Source organism: Fundulus heteroclitus, chromosome 10, assembly GCF_011125445.2.
Source record: "Fundulus heteroclitus isolate FHET01 chromosome 10, MU-UCD_Fhet_4.1, whole genome shotgun sequence".
Taxonomy (NCBI): domain Eukaryota; kingdom Metazoa; phylum Chordata; class Actinopteri; order Cyprinodontiformes; family Fundulidae; genus Fundulus; species Fundulus heteroclitus.
Window position 1 is genome coordinate 27,974,223 of NC_046370.1, and position 20,846 is coordinate 27,995,068.

At 41.0% G+C, this 20,846-nt stretch overlaps 1 protein-coding gene across 2 annotated transcripts in view; it reads right to left on the minus strand.

Moving 5' to 3' along the window:
- The window catches only part of LOC105935626 (angiotensin-converting enzyme), a 35,247-nt gene extending 19,534 nt beyond the window's left edge, over positions 1-15,713 (minus strand). The window contains exons 1-10 of one of the 2 annotated variants that reach the window (XM_012876139.3): positions 15,000-15,713; positions 5,099-5,266; positions 4,899-4,986; positions 4,199-4,342; positions 3,907-4,098; positions 3,463-3,560; positions 3,213-3,382; positions 2,875-3,098; positions 2,611-2,755; positions 2,342-2,440 (exon numbers count right to left, since the gene is read on the minus strand). In XM_012876139.3, coding sequence (XP_012731593.2) covers positions 2,342-2,440; positions 2,611-2,755; positions 2,875-3,098; positions 3,213-3,382; positions 3,463-3,560; positions 3,907-4,098; positions 4,199-4,342; positions 4,899-4,986; positions 5,099-5,266; positions 15,000-15,245 — 1,574 coding nt within the window. In that variant the 5' untranslated portion in view covers positions 15,246-15,713. Of the gene's footprint in view, positions 1-2,341; positions 2,441-2,610; positions 2,756-2,874; positions 3,099-3,212; positions 3,383-3,462; positions 3,561-3,906; positions 4,099-4,198; positions 4,343-4,898; positions 5,016-5,098; positions 5,267-14,999 lie in introns of those variants that run through there. The other variant, XM_036142432.1, reaches the window with a different exon arrangement.
- Positions 15,714-20,846: the final 5,133 nt, after the last annotated feature.

Here is a 20,846-nt window from a genome sequence, read left to right on the forward strand (position 1 = left end):
TGCCTCTCCATGCTTCTAGATCTGGGTATGCAGAAAAGGCTGGAGCCAGTGTAAGGACTTTAGAACTGGGGCGATGTGCTCTACTTTCTTAGTCTTAGTGACGACGCGGGCAGCAGCGTTCTGAATCAGCTGCAGCTGTCTGATTGACTTCTATGCAGACCTATGAGTAACACCATTGCAGTAATAAATCAATTCTACTAAAGATAGGCACATGGATTAGTTTTTCCAGATCCTCCTGAGACATTCAGTCCTTTAATCCTGGAAATGTTCTTCAGGTGATAGAAGGCTAACTTTGTAATTGTCTTTAGATGCTTTTAGAGGTTCAGGTCTGAGTCCATCACTACACCCAGAATTCGGGTCTGATCGGTGGTTTCTAGCTGAAGTAGCTGAAGCTGTGTGCTAACTTTTGATCTCTCCTCTATTTGTCCAAAGATTATTACTACAGTTTTGTTTTCATTCAATTGAAGAAAATTTTGGTACATCCATGCAGTGATTTCTTCTGAGTATTTGCCCAGTGCTTGAATAGGTTTTCATAGTCACCCTTACTGTGACATGGTGATGTAGAGCTGTGTGTCATCTGCACAGTTATTGTTTTTGTATTACCTCAGCCAGAGGGAGCATGTAAATATTGAATAGGGGGGGACCCATGATGGACCCTTGTGGAACCCCACATGAGTTTTGTAGTCTCTGATGTAAAGTTACCTACTGACACAAAAGGGTCTGTCCTTCAAACCAGTTGAGTGCTGTAAAAGAAAGTTTTCCAGACACTCTAACAGAATAGAGTGATCGACAGTATCGAATGCTGCACTGAGGTCCAATAGAACCAGCACGGTGGTTCTTCCACAGTCTGTATTTATATGGATGTCATTAAACACCTTGATCAGGGCGGTCTCTGTACTGTGGTGAGCACGGAAACCTGACTGGAAAACGTCAAAGCAGCTGGTCGTTGTAAAGAAGGCGTTTAATTGTTGAAACACAGCTTTTTCAATAATCTTACAAATAAAAAGGAGGTTGGAGATGGGCCTGTAGTTCTGCAGTAGTAATTTGTCAAAATTGCTCTTTTTCAACAGTGGTTTTATAATTGTTTTTCTTTAGAGACTTGTGCACTATGCCTGACAAAAGGGACGTGTTTATTATCTGAGTCAAATCAGACGTTATGACAGGCAAAACCTTCTCAAAGAAAGCTGTGGGGGGTAGAAAGAGGAACTTAGCTGGTGAACGATTTTTTCTAAGCTTGTGTAGTTTATTTGTCAGTTTCCTAAACAAACCAGATGAATGACTCTTTAACGACTTTGGCTTCTGTAGCAGGCTTCCTTTGCTGCCTGTTTCAAGGCAAGAGAACAAAACCGAAGACAATATAATTACTTCCAGTCATTCTTGTATTCTCTGTCTCACTAGGATCAGTTTATTTTCATCTACAGGGTTGTGTTGAAGCATTCATACAGCTTGAATGTCGTTTCACATTGTCTTGTTCAGCCACAAACTTCATTTTATTGATATCTTATGTGATAAACCAAAGCAAAAGGAATATAAAAGAGAAAGTTTCTTGGCATTTGTAGTCTAATGTAGCTCTGGCCATGTGTAATGTTGTCGTCCTGCTGGAAAGTGAATCCCAGTGTCAAGTCTTTTGCAGCCTTGAGCAGATCTTAGGATTACCCAAAAATGAAAGTGATTCATGCCTTCATCAGCTCCCAACATGCTACCCTGTTTCCTAAAAGGCAACCTATCTCCAGCAGTCATTGAGCAAGAGGCAGGGTATACCCTGGACAGGTCGCCAGTCCATCACAGTGCCTCTCTTCATTAAAGGCCAGATTTGTGGAATGCGCTAGAAAAAGTCATCCTGTTGACAAATGCTCCTGAGTTGTGGATCTTGTTGTGTTGTGAGTTGTGCAGCTCCTCCCAAATTACCATGGGTATCTTACCCCTTTCTGTAATAAATGTAATTAGGCCATCCTGCTTGTTTAGACAAACCTGGGACATCATTTTATAACCTACTTGTGCTTGAAAAATCTCCACAGCTTCCTCCCTGACCTGTCTGCTGTGTTCCTTGCTCTTCACGATGCTGTTTGTCCTTGAATCTTCCCTAAAAAAAAGACTCCGAGGGCAGAAACGGGACAGCTGCTTCTATACTGAGAATAAATTACATGTAGATGGACTCTATCTGCTAGTTGGATGACTAAAGAAGGGGGGATAAAAATCTACAACATACTTTAGATTATAATTTGGAAACATCTTGCATCTTTTCCCTTCCACTTCACATTATGTCTTCTTTATGCTGAACATCTCTTCTCCACCATTTATAAATACTTTATAATATTTGTAAATGTTGCCAGAGGTCTACCTGATATATGGTGTGTTTCCGGGGATATGATACTTTGCCCCAGGATCAAAGTGATCCTCTGTCCGCCTGGTAGGTGGGCAGATTCCTTGGTATTTTGTTCTGTGAAAAAGAACAGTTGAGGAGACACAGACATGGTTTATATCTTCAAAATTAGAAACATCACCAAATGTTTCCTCCATCCAGTTGTTCTTGATTTGATTATTCCCTTCTACTTCTCAAGCCGGGCTACCAAAACGTCAATTAAGAGTTCTGTTTGAGTTTAGTCCCACCTTAGGTACCACCAGTCCGAGTTGTACTTCTCTGGAGGGGTGCTTCCACTAAACACGCCCCATCTCCAGAGGTCAATGAGGTAGCCGAAGGGGAGGAAGGCTATCTTATCCAGAGCAGTCTTCAGCAGGAAGTTCAGGTCAGTTTCTGGAGAGGCAAAAATTCAGGATTCATCTTCAATGTGTCTAAATAATCATTCGCATTTTTATCAATGATGACAGTACACTACGTCAACATCTTTAACTGGAGTAGTCTGTAATCATTACCAACGTCAGAGGTCACAGACTCCAGCAGGTTGATCTCATGCAGATGCTTCGGTGTTGAGACTGAAAGGGACATGACGTCACCGATGGCTTCATGGAAACCAGGATTGGCTCCGCGCCGGTAGCCTACAGGCTGATCCTTGTACTGCAGGTAATACTGGATGTGGCCCATCTCGTGGTGCACAGTGAAGAGCTGCTCCATCGTCACTGTGGTGCACTGCTTAATTCTGCAGAAGCATGAGATGTGAAGCGTCTGATTTACAGATTGACTTATGATGCTAATAACTGTAGTTTGGGCTTTATGAAGCAGATACACAGAGAACGTACAGGAGGAATTTTACCTGAAGTCTTTGCGGTTGTAAAAGTCCCAGGCAGATGCATGGCACACAACCTCCCGATCATCAGGCTTAACGAGCATGGACTCTTCCCAGAATTCCATGGGCATCTCCTTTAATCCCAGAGAAGTGAAGAACTCCTCAGATAAACGAAACATGTGTGTGGCATTGTAACCCTGCAAAGAGCAGTAGCATTTAAAAAGATGCACATACGTAATCATCAATTAACAGTTTTTTTTTTTTTAATCATACGCACTTGTCTGACCATCTCATCGGTCACATCCAGGTTGGGTTTGTCAGGAAATGGGATCATCATACTATAAATGTTATCCCACGACTGGGCCCACATATTTCCTGAGGGTCAGGATGGAGACATACTTAAAAAGCCATTTTGCCTTACTGTGTGAGACCCTGCTGAAGGCACTTCCTTCACGGCCTGTTTGTAGAGTGTTCATTGACCATGAAGGGTCTGTATCATGTTACTGGGCTAAAGCAGTCTGATATTAAGGGAAATGTTCATCTATTATTTTCCAATTACAGATTTCTTGTAAAATCCCTACATTGTGGTAGAATAAAGTGCCTTCAATTACTGCAGTTTACAGGAGAGATAAGTAAAAGTCGACTTCTTCAACATTTGGGCTAGGAAGAAGGGGGGGGGAAAGAACACATGCTTTCATTGTGGTAACTCTGTGCAGCTTACCCAACAGGTGAGCAGGGATAGGCCCTTTCAGATTGATATATTTAGGACCGTAGAAGTTGTAGAGCTTGCGTCGCACAAAGGCATGCAGGTTCAGGTAGAGCGGTTCAATCGTCTTGTAGAGCTTCTCTAAATCCTCCTGAAAGGTTTCAGTCTCATACCAGGAGCGCCAATAAGCTCCTGTGTCTTCAAAGCCTGAGAAAATATTCAGAGTTCACATTTTATGGCCTATCACATTTACATCCATGTCTATTATCTTTTGTCGTTTTATTCAGAGTCAAATAAATGTTCTTACCATCAGCTTTAGAGGCTTTGTTGCTGAGCTCCACAAACCTGGGATAATGCTGCTTAAGGGGCACACCTGATGCGTTGTGCCAGCCCTCCCAGGCAAACAGCAGCTTCTTGTAACTCCTGGAGTTGGCCAGGACCTCTGTGAGTTCTTCAAGACAAATGGCAATTTCCCAGCAGTTAGATGAACTCAGGAAAGCCAATATCAATCACATCATGCGACTCAAAGGGGAAAGGTGCAAAATTTCCTGTAATCATCAAGATATATTGCTGTTTTTTGTTTTTTTTTAATTCCCTGCTCCTCAAGTGGAACACATGCTCTTTATCTGGGTGGTTATTCAAAGAAGGTTAAACATCTCTTCCAAACAAGATCTGAGGTGGAAGAAAACGGTCAAAGTTGAGGCACGGTTTACGTAACTCCATCTGCACTGTGGGAGGCTTCTCTAATGGAGAAATTAGGAAACATTATGGACACACTTCACCAGTAATGATCTCATTTCGGTTTACAAGCAATTCTCTCTGGTGATTGTTTTTCACTTTCCCTGTACGTGCTGCTAAGCATCTCCTCACAAGTGCATTAGGTAGTTGTAGCTGACAAACACAAAAGACCATTGTACTCTTGAATGTCAAGTTTGGTATGGACTGATATGGACTACAAACATTTATATAATCATGGATCTTGCCCCTTACCGGCTGAGGTCACTCACCAGGATCCAGGCTCCAGCTAATGTTTGGCTGTGGGTACACCTTAGCTGTTGAATAAATACTGTCCATGGTGCTTAGGATGGTGTTATACTACAAACAAGACAAAAGATGAGCAGGTTCTGTGAATCAAAATAGGCAACATGTCACATAAATCTTTGCGATTCATTGTATTTAGACTTTTGCTGGATGAAAATGACTGAACCTCCTCTCGTTCAGCAAGTGGAAGGTTGGCAACTCCCAGTGACGTGATCTTTTTAATCAGCTTCTTGTCTTTTGCAGGAAGAGAGTTCAGTACATCCTCGGAGAAGACCTGCTTGGCCTTCATTCCCCAGGCTTCATCAAAGGCTTGTTCTTCAAGACTTGCAGCTACCTTAAAAAGAAGCATCAGAAATCCATTTTAATCATATTGAAATGCATTTCTGTGGATGCATGGGGCTTAAATGTAAAGCAATATCATTTAAGAAACATTTATAGCCATCCATCTCCTTCTGCTAAATCCAAGATCAGGCCACAGGATGGCTGACCTCAAAGAGGGAAGCCCAGGCATTTATTTCCCAAATGATGATATATTCTCGAGCTCTCGCTCTATGTGTGTGTGTGTGTGTGTGTGTGTGTGTGTGTGTGTGTGTGTGTGTGTGTGTGTGTGTGTGTGTGTGTGTGTGTGTGTGTGGTGATATACAGTCCCCTCCAACATGTTTGCAACCCACCCCAGGGTTTCCCCCAACCTGGAAAACCTTGAATAGGAGTCTCCCAGTGGGCATTCCAATCGCATGAGTATCTCTTGTGAAAAGGACAAAAAGATGAACTCCGCATCAGGCTAACACTGACCCCTGACAAAGAGTGAGAAATCCATGTTTTCGTGGTTGAAGAGTGTGTTCCTCAGACTTTGAGGAACTCATTCCAGCTCCCTCACACTTGGCTACAAAACATCCAGGAGCATGCCAAAGGTTATGGCCTTCAGATGCCAACAGAACTACATCATCTGCAAAAAGCAAAGATTGAACCTTCAGTTTCCCAAACCAGACACGGTCTCTCAAAGACGAACCCTTAAGTTCCTGTCTCTGAATTAAAGATACAGGGACACACCCATGGTAGAGTCCATCCTCCATTAGGAACAGGGTCGACTTTGTGCCACCAACCTTGCTTTGGGCACAGTAGCATCCAACACGTCTTCCGCATGTGACTAGTGTGTAAATCTTCTATACAACAGGCACAAATCTCACAATTCAAGTCTGAGACAACACACTGGCTCAAAAACCAACAACAGCAGTTCTCCCTACACATGCCAAGCAAGAGACCACAGTGGAATGTGTAAATATGTGCAGTAAACATAATATTTGTCCTTATGATTTGGTTCACAGGGGTGGCTTTGCCAACATGTTTTAGCATATTGTCAACAATGCTGCAAAACACAACCAACCGAACATTAAATAAATTCTGCCTCGACCAGCTAGTGTATCAAAGTCACGTTGAGAGAGAAGCCCAGTAGTTGCAGGCCTTTGCTGCAGCAGAAAGAAAAAACTTTCAGTTTACGTGTGAATATGATTCAAAGATGAGCAATTTTGTTGATGTTATTTATTGTTCTGTTATTGTGTGGTTACGGTTATGGCTGACAAAGCACTTTACGCTTTTCCCACATTTAACCAATTGCACACACATTCCTACAGATTTTGGTGCGGGTTTCTGGGACAATGAAAAGTGAGGACAGCTGTGGGACTTTTTTAGTGAAACCAATACTCCAAGGGTACAGCAGCAGCTTACGAGCTGTGGATGCAGTGTTACTAATCCATCTTTTCCACTATTCAATTCAATTTTATCTATATAGTGCCAATTCACAACACATGTCATCTCAAAGCACTTTACAAAGACAAATTCAACCAAATCTTTGGTCAAAAAGTTTCCAATCTAAGGAAACCCAGCAGATTGCATTGAGTCTTGACAAGCAGCATTCACTCCTCATGAAACAGTGTAGAGCCACAGTGGACTGTCGTCTGCATTGTTGATGGCTTTGCAGCAATCTCTCATACTGAGCATGAAGGAAAACCTCCATCAGAACCAGGCCCAGTGTGAACGGTCATCTGCCTTGACCGATTGGGGGTTAGAGAAGACAGAGCAGAGACACAAAAGCACAGAAGCACACATTGATCCAGGAATCCTTTCTATGTTATATGGTAATAGCAGATGATCTGTCTCCCCCGGATGATGCCACAGCTAACAGAACGCCAGACCAAATGTACCAACTAGGAAGAAAAAAATTAATGACAAATGAATTACCATATAACTATAATTTCCTCTATCACATTAAATAACAAGGGGCAGTACTCTAATGATACTATTTGTGTTTTTGTAATCGATGCCATGAAGACTTAAGAATGAATGTCCTCTGCAGTTCAAACGTAAAGAAGTACACCACCCAAAGCGATGACTGTTCCCATTGGTTGATGTGAAATAAAGTAAATCTTTAATCTCATGTAGTGTCTCTTTTTGCTGCCATTGATGTGGATTGTCAGTGTGTCAGACTGTGATGATGGTCAGACTTTGTACCCAATATGTTACAGTTTTTATGTGCAGAGCAAAAAGCTTTATCAGTGGTTTACTTCTGCCACATTGATTAAGAGGCAGTTCTGCATGGTCATTATTACTGTTAGAAGATGTATCTGAAAGATAATATGCCTTCACCCTGACATTAACAAAAGTATATTGTAAAGTAAACGCATGTGTATGAAAATAATTTTGTTAATTAACCAAAAGTAGACATGCACTTCTACAATGGTTAGACACTTATCAAAGGTTACAAGCAGTTGATTATATGGTTTAAAACATTTAGATATATTTTGTGGGCTGCACAGTGGTACTGATGCCTTGCAGCAAGAAGGTCCTGGGTTCAAGTCCTACCCTGGGTCTTTCTGCATGGAGTTTGCATGTTCTCCCTGTGCATGCGTGGGTTCTCTCTGGGTACTCCGGCTTCCTCCCACAGTCCAAAAACATAACTGTAGGTTTTTTGGCCTCTCTAAATTCTCCTTAGGTGTTAGTGTGTGCGAGAATGGTGTTTTGTCTCTCTGTTGCCCTGCGATAGACTGGCGACCTGTCCAGGGTGTACCCCGCCTCTCGCCCATTGACAGCTGGAGATAGGCACCAGCACCCCTCACGACCCCAATAGGGATAAGCCTGTTGGAAAATGAATGGATGGATATATTTTTTTCATCAGCAAGTATAATACATTAATAAAAAAGATATTAACCGCAGTGAAATTATTTTATCGGCTTGATTAGACAATGATTTCCAGGCTACGGCCAGCGTTGATGGCGTGAAAGCATTGACCAAGATGAGCTTCTGTAGAACAGCCAAAGCTTCCGAAGCAAACTGCAGCCTTGCCCAAGTGATTTTAGACACAGTTAATACTTAAACATGATTACCTCATCCTCAGTAAGTGAGGCAGCATTGGAGGAATCTTTAAAACCTGATCAGTGTGTGAGCTGTTTAGACGCAGTAGAGCTTTCTGACTTACCTAAAACTTTAGCTTCATCTAAACCTTTAATTTGTATGTAAGACCCAATCCCAACCAAATTATTTAAGGAAGTATTCAATTTGAATAATGCCCCCATTTTAGACATGAATAATATATCCTTAGTAAATGGATATGTACCACAGGCTTTCAAAGTAGATGTTATTAAACTTTTTCTGAAGAAACCCTCTCTTTTGATCAAGATGACTTAATAAATTGCAGACCAATATCTAATCTTCTTTTCCTATCTAATATTCTTAAAAAAGTAGTTGCTAATCAAGTATGTGAACATTTACAAAGTAATGACATATTTGAAGAGTTTCAGTCAGGCTTCAGAGCTCATCATGGCACTGAAACGGCTCCGGTGAAGGTCACTAATGATATTCTCATGGCCTTAGATAATGGAGTTGTGTCCTGTTAGATCTCAGTGCTCCATTTCATACAATTGATCGCAATATTCTCCTAGAAAGACTTGAACATATTGTAGGGATTACGGACTAGGCTGGTTTAAATCTTATCTGTCTGACAAGATTCCAGTTTGTTCATGTTAATAGTAAAACTTCTTCAAACTCTAGGGTCACTTGTGGAGTACCACAGGGTTGAATCCTTGGGCCAATTCTCTTTACTATATATGTGCTTCTGATTGGTAAAATTATCATAAAGCATGGGATTAATTTCCACTATTATGCTGATGACACTATATTTATCCATAAATCCAGATGAATCCAATCATTCCAATCAATTACTTCAACTACAGGCATGTCTTTATGACATCAAAACCTGAACCACTTAAATCTCCTGTTTTTAAATTCTGACAAGACAGAATTTGTAATCTTTGGACCTCAAAACTTCTTTGGTCCTCAAAATGTCTTAAACAGTAACTTAATCTGGATGCCATTAAATTGACTTCTGGTATTAAAGTAAAAAACCCTGGAGTTATTTTTGACTAAGACATGTCATTTAAATCCCATATTAAACAGGGTTTCAGGGTTTCCTTTTTGCCTAAATTAGAAATATTTTGTCCAGGAGTAACCCTGAAAAACTATGCCATACATTTGTTACTTTAAGGCTGGACTATTGTAATTCTTTACTATCAGGAAATCCACAAAATGGTGTTCGAACCCTTCAGCTAATCCAAAATGCTGCAGCAAGAGTTCTGATGAAAATCAACAAGAGGGATCATAGTTCTCCAATTTTAGCTTTCCATGGGACGCAGATACTTTACTCATCAGGCTTTTCTCCTGTGGAACCAACTCACCCAGTTTTGGTCCATGAGGCAGACACCCTATCTACTTTTAAGTCTAGGCTTAAAAAGTTCCTTTTTCACAAAGCCTATAGATAGAGTGGCTTAGGTTACCCTGAGCTATCTTTGTAGTTATGCTACTATAGGCTTAGGCTGCTGGAGGACATCAGGGTCTATTTTTCTCACTTTGCTGAATTCTCGTACTGTCTCCAATTTGTATTGTTTGTTGTTATTACAACTTTTAACTTTTGTTCTGTCATTTTTTGCTTTGTTGTAGGTACACTTGGTCTGGCTTTCTGTTAGCTGTGACGTTATCCAGGGGAGACAGATCATCTGCTATTACCATATAACATAGAAAGGATTCCTGGATCAATGTGTGCTTCTGTGCTTTTGTGTCTCTGCTGTGTCTTCAGTCGGTGGAGGCAGATGACCATTCACACTGAGCCTGGTTCTGCTAGAGGTTTTTCCTTCCTGTAAAAGGGGAGTTTTCCTATCCACTGTCGCTTCATGCATGTTCAGTATGAGGGATTGCTGCAAAGCCATCGACAATGCAGACGACTGTCCACTGTGGCCCTACGCTGTTTCATGAGGAGTGAACGCTGCTTGTCAATACTCAATGCAATCTGCTGGGTTTCTTTAGATAGGAAACTTTTTGACCAATCTGTATGATTTGATTGAATGTGACTTTGTAAAGTTCTTTGAGATGACATGTGTTGTAAAATGGCGCTATATAAATAATATTTTAGAGAATTGAATTGAAAATTGAATTAAAGCCTTATATTAGATATTTTGCCTCAGATTTTTAACCATAGTGTTTTTATTGTTATCGTTTTGATTGAGTACATACTAACAGGCAGCAGGCTGTTCTATCATCGGAGGGTGGGTGAGGCTTGACCGTGTTTGAGCTCGTATCAGTGGCCACCTCTGCGAAAGCACCCTGCTGCTCCCACGGGGTGTTTTATAAAGAAATGTGTGACGGCAGTAGGGAAAGGCAGACAGCCACTGCCTTGTACCGCAAAAGGTGGATGGATGGACACTTCAGAGACAAAACGTAACAAATTTCAGTGTGAAATGAGAGAAAGCCTCGATAAATCCACGTATTTGATACAGGGCGTATCAGTATAGAAAGCTGAAGTGTCTTTTTTTCTTTTTTTGTACCCTTCAGCCATGGTTCGTAGTTTTAAAATAATAAAATTATATTTGGGTTTGACCCACTCATGTTCATAGTTGATAGTTGTTCTTAATATAAATCTGTTGCTCTCATTTGTCATTTGAAAAGAGGGGTGTTTACTCAAAACTCTTCTCAAGTCAGCAAGGGTTGGGCTTAGTCCTCAGCAGAGCCACAAAAACCCTGACATTTTCCCCCCGAAACACTCGAAAGTGAGCGGAGCAGTGCGTTGCGCGGCCATCACGAGCCAGTGGAACTGGGCCTATAGACAATGTTCTCTGCCTCCATAGTTAAAGCCAGTGGTGGGGACAGCTAAACAGAAATTTTGTTTCACAAACTTGTTTAAAAAAAATCTAGCTTCACTACCTTTAAACCGATGATAATTACATAATTTCTTTCTCAGGCTGTGTCACACATCATCGGACAAAAGTTGCTCCACATGCACACATGGTGCATGACGAACGTCCACAACGCTGCATGTTTGAGGGGATTGCTGTTTTAGTTCAGGATAAATTACCTTTAAACTTTAACTTTTACACATCAGAGCAAGCATTTGAGGAGAATATTCTATTCCTCTTTGCCTTGGCAGCTGCATTTTAGGGATAAAAACAGAGTGCAAGTGGGCTGGAAGCCAGTGTTGCCAGTTCTTGCAAGAAAAACAAGCAGACAGGTCTATGTAAACAAACAAGCCTAAAGTCACTTATAATAAGTGGACTTGGCAACTGATGAATGCCTGGAACACAGTTCAAGACTGTGTGTTTCCAGAGATCCCTTTTCCCTCCCCTCTGTCATTTTTATAGCAAGCATGCAATACATCATGACTTTTTTGGGTTACTTATTGTTATAACACCAATAATAATAATAATAATAATAATAAAACAAATATTTTTTATGTGCACTATCTTTGAATTGAAAAGCATGAATAAAAGTCAGTCTCATCATTGCTTTGTAGAGATAAGTCTTCCAATATATTTAAAAGTAAATTATTTTAGTTATCAGGCTCCTCTCCTGTGGAATCAACTCCCAGTTTTAGTCCGTGAGTCAGACACCCTGTCTACTTTTAAGACTAGGCTTAAAACTTTCCTTTTTGACAAAGCTTATAGTTAAGAGTGGCTTAGGTTATCCAGCACAGAATTGCCAAAGGGCCACAAATGGCCCCTGGGCCACACTTTGGACACCCCTGCCTCTGTATTGTCATCCGGTTGATTTTGGTATAGAAAATCTTTAGTGGTCTTACATAATATACATAATAATAATAATACATAATATTTCCCTAGGTAAAATCCCCAATCAGTATAATATAAAAAGATATTAAATATCCCTGTGTAAGGAATATTTACGAAACTTTCACTTTTCGAGTTGTGTCATTAAAATAAAATAACATTTCAATGATAATTCAACATTTATGAGCTACAGTACCTTTAGCAATCTAAAGACTGTGAAGGTCTGAGGAGGAAGATAGTCTTTACCTTTTACACTGTAAGTGTCATTTCAGATTGCATTAAAGACCCACCAGTGCTGATATGGGGTCACAGAGTTTGCCACAGCTGGAGCCCCACCAGATTGGGGCAAAGGTGAAGAAAGAAATTATGTTAAACTGAACTAAGGGTGAACCATTTATGGAGTAGCTGACAAGGTTCACACAAGTACAGCGAGCCATACAGGTTTTTACTGATTATCTTACAGTTTGTACATATAGAAAAGGTCTTAACTTGACCTTCTGACATCACTTTAATTGATTGTTTCCCCCACAAATCCACCATTAACGAAACATCAACAACAATTCATGAATGTGTTTCTGTATATTGACAGTCCTAGTACCACATCTTTCCTCTGGGATCAATATTGTGACACTTTGACAGAGGAGAGGAGAATCTATTTTTAGAAAAAGCTTTTGTCTCTTTTCTCTTTTGTCTCCTCTCTTTCCTATAGCCTCAGTGATTCTTTAAAGCTTTTCTTTTACGACGGTCTGAAAGTTCACGGACATTCTCGGTCTATAACGGCAGTGCTTGAAGAGTTGGACTCAAGGCGGCTGCAGAACATGAGCTAGAAACCAATCTGTTCATCTACCTCTGACATTGAAAAAAAGAGTTGTGACTTAAAATTACATATGTTGTACATTAAGCAAATTGATATCATATGGTAAAATCACAGACACGCAATGCATTGTTGGTCAATTATCATTGTTTGTGCAACACTACGCGACAAAAAGAGAACACACACACTCACAAAAACCACAACACACAGGACAATAGATTTTTCCAGTGTTTTTGTTGAAGCTCCTTATCTGCCTCTATCCACTCAATCACTGAAATAATAGGCTGCAGCAAAAAGGAAAAAGAGGCTTTGAGTTGATGTATTAACTCTGACCTTAGTGCTCTTCCTCTTAGTCCGTCTCCACCCGCCCAACACCCCCTTCAACCCTTAAAATCTTCTCTTTTTTTTCCAGTTACCTGACAGCCATCCATGTTAGTTATTACCACTTTTGCAGCTATTAAAATGCAATAAAGATAAGCACAGGTTGTTGCAGATTCATACTGATCTCCAAGGTTCTGCTTATCATTTACTGTCCTCCACAACTCATTTAGTTTTACATAAGCAAGAGTATAAAGATGAAGCATTGCAAGGTTTATTGAGCTTAGGTTACTATTCAGCTTCATGAACACTTCACGTTCAAGGTCTTCTCAAATTCAGGCATTTGTTATTATGTTTAATGAAACTATTCTTCCATAAACTTAAAAGAATAAAGGGACCTATTATTCTCTAAAATAATAAAAAAGGACAAATCTTATTGCTGTATTACATATTTATACCTCGTACGTGTACCAGATTTAGCCAACTGGCCAGATTTCCTCAATAGTCCTGAGAGATTTGATGGTACAACAATCAGTTTCTTAACATGATCTTTCATAGAATGTGGACACTATTCAAGCTATTCACCCAATCAGACAGAAACTAAAACTTGATATATAACTTCAACATGCCCGGTTTTAGGCATTTCATTATATAAAATTATTTAAAAGCCAATCATGTACTTCATTAGGAGATAAGAAAATTAAAGGGATTGTTTTTGCTTTTGTGTTAACTACTGAGCCATCTGGATCTATTTGGACATCAACACTGGTACAGACACACGTATAGCATGTAGATAATGTAATAAGAAGATTTGTCCAGGGACACCTCCAAATAACTCATGCTAGGAGTATTTGATTCCACAAACACATTGCTTTCTGTTTGATCATGATTTCATCCAACTGTTGTATGGTCATATTTTTTTAGATAACATATCACGATAATTCTAATTTAAAGCTGAAGTCAATCTTCCATTCAGAATCATTTTGATTTATGTCACGTCTCAGAAGAATTTTGAAAATTTCTGTCAAGTCTTTGGGGAAAGTGTCAGAGTGCGCTTGCTCTGTGTATGTTATTATCTAAGGGCCAAATGTGCACAGCTTTTTGACCCTTGTAATGGAATGCTGTATGACCAGAACTAAAGGGACAGCTTTAGAGAGTTTTCGTAATTTTAAGAGGGTATGCCTTCCCTGGCAGCCAGAGCAGATTGAGCAACGTGAGCGTGATGGCATTTAACTTTTCAGGAAGAAGGAGAAAAAAGAGCCAAAATGTCTTCTTTCATACTGGAAGCTCAATTTGGTGAGCAATGCAGCTTTCTTCAACATGTAAACCTGAAGAACTCGTGTGCATTTTGAGTGTGAATCCTCAGTGTGTTGTACTTTTAATCCCCTGCAACACTACATTCTGAAACACAATCCCCACCTCATGGGTTGCTATGTTTAGAGCTTTACTCTGAGGTGTTTCAACAGCTGTACAGCAGTGAGCGTGAGGGGAAAATTTCATCTTGTGCAGGCAGCAGGGGCTTTTATCACAAGAGACAATAATGTGAAAACATCAAATAAAATCCATACATAGCCTACAGCCAAATAAGGAATGTCATAAGGAGAGTTCTGATGATGCAGGAAAGTAAGAAGCAGCAGCAGCTTTCTCCACAGGCACTAAAATCTGATTTTACTTCCAATAATACAAGCAGAGGTGTCTGTGTTTGAGCATATTGAGGGATAAACTGCTGAAGGGAGATGAATCATGTTAATATCCAAGTGTAGCAGAGCGCAGCTCCACAAAGAGAAGAAATAACTTTTCCGATGTGTGGATGGGTCCGTCAGCTCTCCTACCTGCAGCTTGGAGTTGTGCTCCGTAAGGTTGGTGTTGTAGTTCCAGCTAGCGGACACGCTGTTAAAGACCACCTCCTCTGCAGTGCTGTTGTAGTCACTGAGGAACGTCTGTGCACCAGACACGGTGTTTGCATAGTCCCCTGGCAGCCAGCTGGCTGACAGAGCTTCAAAGAGCGGCAGGGCTGGCAGCAGCAGCAGCAGCGCTCCTCTTACCAACCTGTGCGTCCCAGGAGCCATGGCTCCCATCTCAGAAAGCGTGGCGAAAAGAAGTAAAAAAAAAAAAAAAAAAAAATTAAAAAAAAAATGGAAAAGTTGAGTGAGTTGGCTGGGAGGGGAAAATAAAGTGCAACTACGCTTTCCTCTCCCCTGACTGCTGTTGTACACAGAAGACAGTGAGAGTTTCTTTTTAAGTGCCACTCTAACCCAACCCACACTTGGTTTCAAGCCCTCCCTTGAAACACCGAAGAGCCAAACTAATGTCCCCAGTCCCCCGCCAAACAAAGGAGAAGTCTGGCGTGGGGAAGAGCGTCAGGTGTGAGTCTGATCGGCTGTGTCAGGTTTCTTAAGACCCCTCTCCCTTTCAGCTATTGATCCATCCACTCTTGTCTTGTCCGGTGCGCAAAAGTTGTTTGCGCATTCGCTCTTCCTCCTGTGAAAACACTGACGGTGTGCAGATCATTGCGCACTGGAGCCGTCTGCACTGGATCTGTGCGCCTTTTCATGTCATCAGAGTGAAGGCTCCTCATTAAACAGCGCAGCGGAGAGTCCGGGAGGGACTCCGCATATTTTACTCCCAGTTCCCCGTTTCAGCTTGGAGACAACGGAGGGAGGGGGTGGGATAAACAGGAGCGGGAAAATGATAGAGGAGAAGGCGAAGAAACTGCAAAGGGGAGGACTTTTACACATAATAATATCCTTTAATAACGACCCGAAGCTACCACAACACGTTTGCTCTCTCTGCACCAAATTAGCACAAAATGAAAGGAAGCATTTTCTTTCCCTTCCTCCTAGATATACAGGATCAAACGAGAAATAATGGGATATGAAAAGGTACAACTTACAGACTGAGTAAATATTTTCAAGGCTGAAAACTTTTCATCCCTTTAGACATTTCATTGTAAGCAACAAAAGTGTATTGTCCCAACGACCATTCAACACATTAGGGATAAAATTAAGTCATCAATTATTAAGTTATTAATTAAGATAAAAAAGGTATTCATGTACAAATAACATAAAATACATGTATAACGTATATTATCCTTAATTAAAGCTATAGTTCAGGGATCACCAACCTTTTTGAAACTGAGAACTACTTCTTCGGTACTGTGTCATACAGAGGCCCACCAGTACTGACCTTTGAACTATAAGAGTCCAAGCTCACCTTAACTTTGCGCAAAAGAAATATTTTTTAATGCTTTTGTCATTTTTAAATCTATGTAAATGCAAGTATGATTAAAAAGGAAGAGCATCTGAATAAAATAGCATTTTACATGCAGCTCACTGAAGGGTTAAGCTATTTTTTAACGTGCTTGTGGTCACCACACATGGTCCTTGGGGGGCTACGTGGTTCCCGTGGGCTCAGTGTTGGTGACCCCTGCTATAGTTGGTAATCCTGTTCAGAAACACTTTTTGTTGTGCTCCAGGGTGTACCCCTCTCTCCCAGTGAATGCTGGAGATAGGCACCAGCAACCCCCGCGACCCCATGAGGGATTAAGCAGGTCAGAAAATGGATGGATGGATGGATGGATGGATGGATGGATGGATGGATGGATGGATGGATGGATGGATGGATGGATGGGTGAAATGGTCCTTCGATCCTAAGACTAGTAAATATATTAAGTATTCACAAAAAGGAATAAAAAAAAAACAGATCTGAAAGTATACACTACTCTCACTAAAATACTTTGAAAATGGCTTACAAGTTTCTGACAAGAGGAAGGCCTCACAAGAAAGAAATAAGACCAGAGTGGATTTGGGAGATTTTTTTCACGCGATCCCCCTGAGGAGAAGAAGAGCAGGTAAGATGGTCGTGCACATGCGTAGTTATTCAAAATGGAATCAGGCGTTTCTTATTTACTTTTCTGAAAAGAAAATTGCCTACTCTAGCTTTAAAGGGGCATTCAAAAGCTACTACATACTCCACGAGAAACAAGACATTTGTTCTCGCTCCCACAGCGAATGATGTGATTTCATTCTTCCGGTCCTGTCTTGGAGGGTCTGCCCGCATGTTCTCGACACAATGTCTGGGCAGAACTTTTTTCGCAAGGGGTGTTCGACTACTGTACTGTGACTGGACGGGATTTAGATGGGTGAGTTTAGGTTGGACAAGCGAAAATGTCTCACACATCTGTGGAACTTCAGTCGCACAGTCCCACACTTCAACTCTGGTGGTTTAAGCAGTTGAACATGCCGCTCACTTACGCCGGCATTTACTCTATAAATTATCTATGCGGGGCAGCACCGGCACCACGCGTCCCCGATGTTTGCAGTCTGTAAGCTATTGTGTGTCTGCTTTTCAACTTCCATCTCTCCTCGAGCTCAGCTCTCTGTGCCCACCTCCCCCTTTCGCCCGCTAGGTCTGACGTGATGTGAGGCAGACTTCTGCAGCTGAGCCTCTTGTGCACTACGTATAGACAGAGCCAAAACAAACACTCGCACACAACCAGAAGATTCGGCCCGAATCCCTGGCTCTATCCAAAAACATCTAATAATAGTTCCTAGCTCTTGTTCCTTGATTTTTCATGGGGTCAACAGTAAGAACTCTGCCGTGGGCAGGAAAGGAGCGTCGGACTGCGGCGCCGATTTCAGACAACCTTTAACTCATATGTCATTACATGATGGAAATGTACATGGACGAGTCTAGTCAAATCTGGGTCTACAGCCTTTTAAAATAGAACTACAAAGTGCACGCCCACTTCTCTCCGCACAACTCCATTAATTTCTGTGACGCAGGCTGTGCTGATACATCATGTCACGCAAAGGATTGTGGGATTCCTTATAGTGCCTTAGTGCTGGAAAGTGAAATCACAAGGTTCAGATGCTGAAGGAACTATAAGAGGAAGCATACAGGCTCCTTTTCCTAACTCCTTCCTTACTGACTGCACTATTCAGACAGCACTTATCATGGCGACCGCTGACGCACTTCTGCTTTGGCTAAAGAGAGACTTACCCAAAAGACGTTTTTGGATGCAGCCACTCTCTCATGAACTGACTAATGGAGGCTGTAGAGGCAACTCCAGGTAAATCGAAGATAACTAATTTTACACATTGGGTAATTATAAGGATATGCATGTGAAAGAAAATAAACAATATTTAACTTCAAAACTTGCGCTATGCACCTTTAAAACGTTTATTTATTAAAAAACATGTATTCTCACTCAAGTTTCTTTCTGTTATTCTTAATTATTGTGGCTCACAGAGCTAATGAAAACACATTTGGTGAATTTTTTTTTAAACAGATATCTTGTTATGGTGATTGTACAACCTACACAATTACTGGAAAAAGTATTGCTTGTTCGGTTGCTCCATTGGTCATTGACACTGTCCACAAGAAGAGCACACTATAAATAAAGAAGCTGGTAGTTAACAAAGTCCACACTTAGTAGTGGAAAGTTAGGTGGAAGGAAAAAGGTGTGGTAGAGTACATTGGAGAAGCAAAGGGTGGTCCAGCCTGGTAATAGGAACGTGCACCGAACACCAAACTAGTGAGAGTAAACAGATTAAATTCACACACAGTGATAGATTTCAAGCATTAATGGTGCATTATAAAGCTTTTTGAAAAGGATCTTAGAAACAGAAATATGATGGTATGACACAATCATTGAATAAGACTGATGACTTCCCTAACCACGCGCACCGCCTCTGTCCTTATCCACAGTCTCATTACCTCCCGTTTGATTATTGTAATTCTCTTCTTTTTGCCCTCCCTCATAAATCCCTCCATAAACTCCAACTTCTCCAGAACTCAGCAGCTCGTGTCATCACCAGAACCCCCTCTTTTCACCATATTACCCCTGTCCCTTAGCAACTCCATTGGCCCCCAGTTCAATTTAGAATACGATTTAAAATCCTTCTATATACTTTCAAAGCCATCCATCACCTTGCTCCTTCATATCTGTCAGACCTCCTTCACATTGCCACCTCTTCCCGCTCCCTTAGATCCTCCTACTCCATCCACCTCAGTGTACCCCCAGCTCGACTCATCGCCATGGGGAGCAGAGCCTTCAGCCGCTCTGCTCCCCAGCTCTGGAACTCACTCCCCCCTGACCTCTGCAGCATTGACACTCTCCCCTTATTCAAAACCAGATTCAAAACCCATCTGTTCCAGCTCGCTTATTTGTAAATGCATTGCTCTTGTCCCTCCCCATTTTATGTTCCTGTATTTGTATTTTTGTATTTTCATTTTTATTTTCTGTAAAGTGACCTTGAGTGTCCAGAAAGGCGCTGTTAAATAAAAATTATTATTATAATTATAATAATATCCATCCATTTTCCGAACCGCTTTATCCCTCATGGGGTCGCGGGGGTTGCTGGTGCCTATCTCCAGCGTTCACAGGGCGATAGGTGGGGTACACCCTGGACAGGTCGCCAGTCTGTCGCAGGGCAACACAGAGACAAACAGGACAAACAACCATTCATGCACACACTCACACCTAAGGACAATTTGGAGAAGCCAATTAACCTAACAGTCATGTTTTTGGACTGTGGGAGGAAGCCGGAGTACCTGGAGAGAACCCACGCATGCACAGGGAGAACATGCAAACTCCATGCAGAAAGACCCAGGGGTGTACTCAAACCCAGGACCTTCTTGCTGCAAGGCAACAGCGCTACCCACTGCGCCACTGTGCAGCCCAATAATAATAATAATAATAATAATAATTATTATTATTATTATTATTATTATTATTATTATTATTATTATTATTATTATTATTATGACTTCCCAGTTGTCCAGCAGAAAATAATTGACACTAAGTCGCAAAAGCTCACTGCTAAAGAAGCTAGTTGTTCACATAATGTCATATTATATGATTGAAAATTGAGGCATTGTAGGAAAAGTTGCACAAGCAAAAAGGGGACCAACTCTGTCCCAGCAAACCAATAAATTGTACCGTGAGTATCTACAAACTGATTTCACACAGAGAAGTATATTCCAAGCATTAATGATTTATTGCAATTTATAAGAATTTTTAGTAAAGCAATGCCATGCCATTCAGGTTGTGGCCAACACAATCATTGAGGAGGACTGCATACTTGACTGTTGTCCAGCAGACAGTAACTGATATCCTCTCCAAGGAGGACAAGTGAACAAAGGTCATTGCAAAAAAAAGCTGTCTGTCCACAGAGCTTAGGTGCCTCTTTATTTGATGATGATTATTAGATGATGAATGGGCACTTTGTGTAGTCTAATGATTATCACATAAATTGTGGGGCAGTTTGGGCAAAAGGGAAACTGGTACTGATCTATGGAAGGGAGAGAAAACATTTTCTTATTTTGGATGTCGTTGGGCAATCGCCATTTTGGCAAGACACAACAACATTTGTTCACTGCTGTTAAAGGCTCAGGTGGTTGACAAGAACCAAAACCTGACTTAGTTGTTGGGTTTGATGCTTTAATAGATGAAAAAAGACTGTCTGTAAAATAAGCATTACTGTCAATGATGTCCTTAGTTTGGTATGTTTTCAATCTGCTATAAGAATGTAAACTATGTTCTGTAGTAGACAACAGGCTTCATTTCTGTGCATGCTTTTAATTGGCCTACATAATTGGGGTGCATAAACACTGGTGCATGGGCACTTTATTAAGGCACAAGGATATTGCTCATTAGGACCTTCTATTCTATTTTT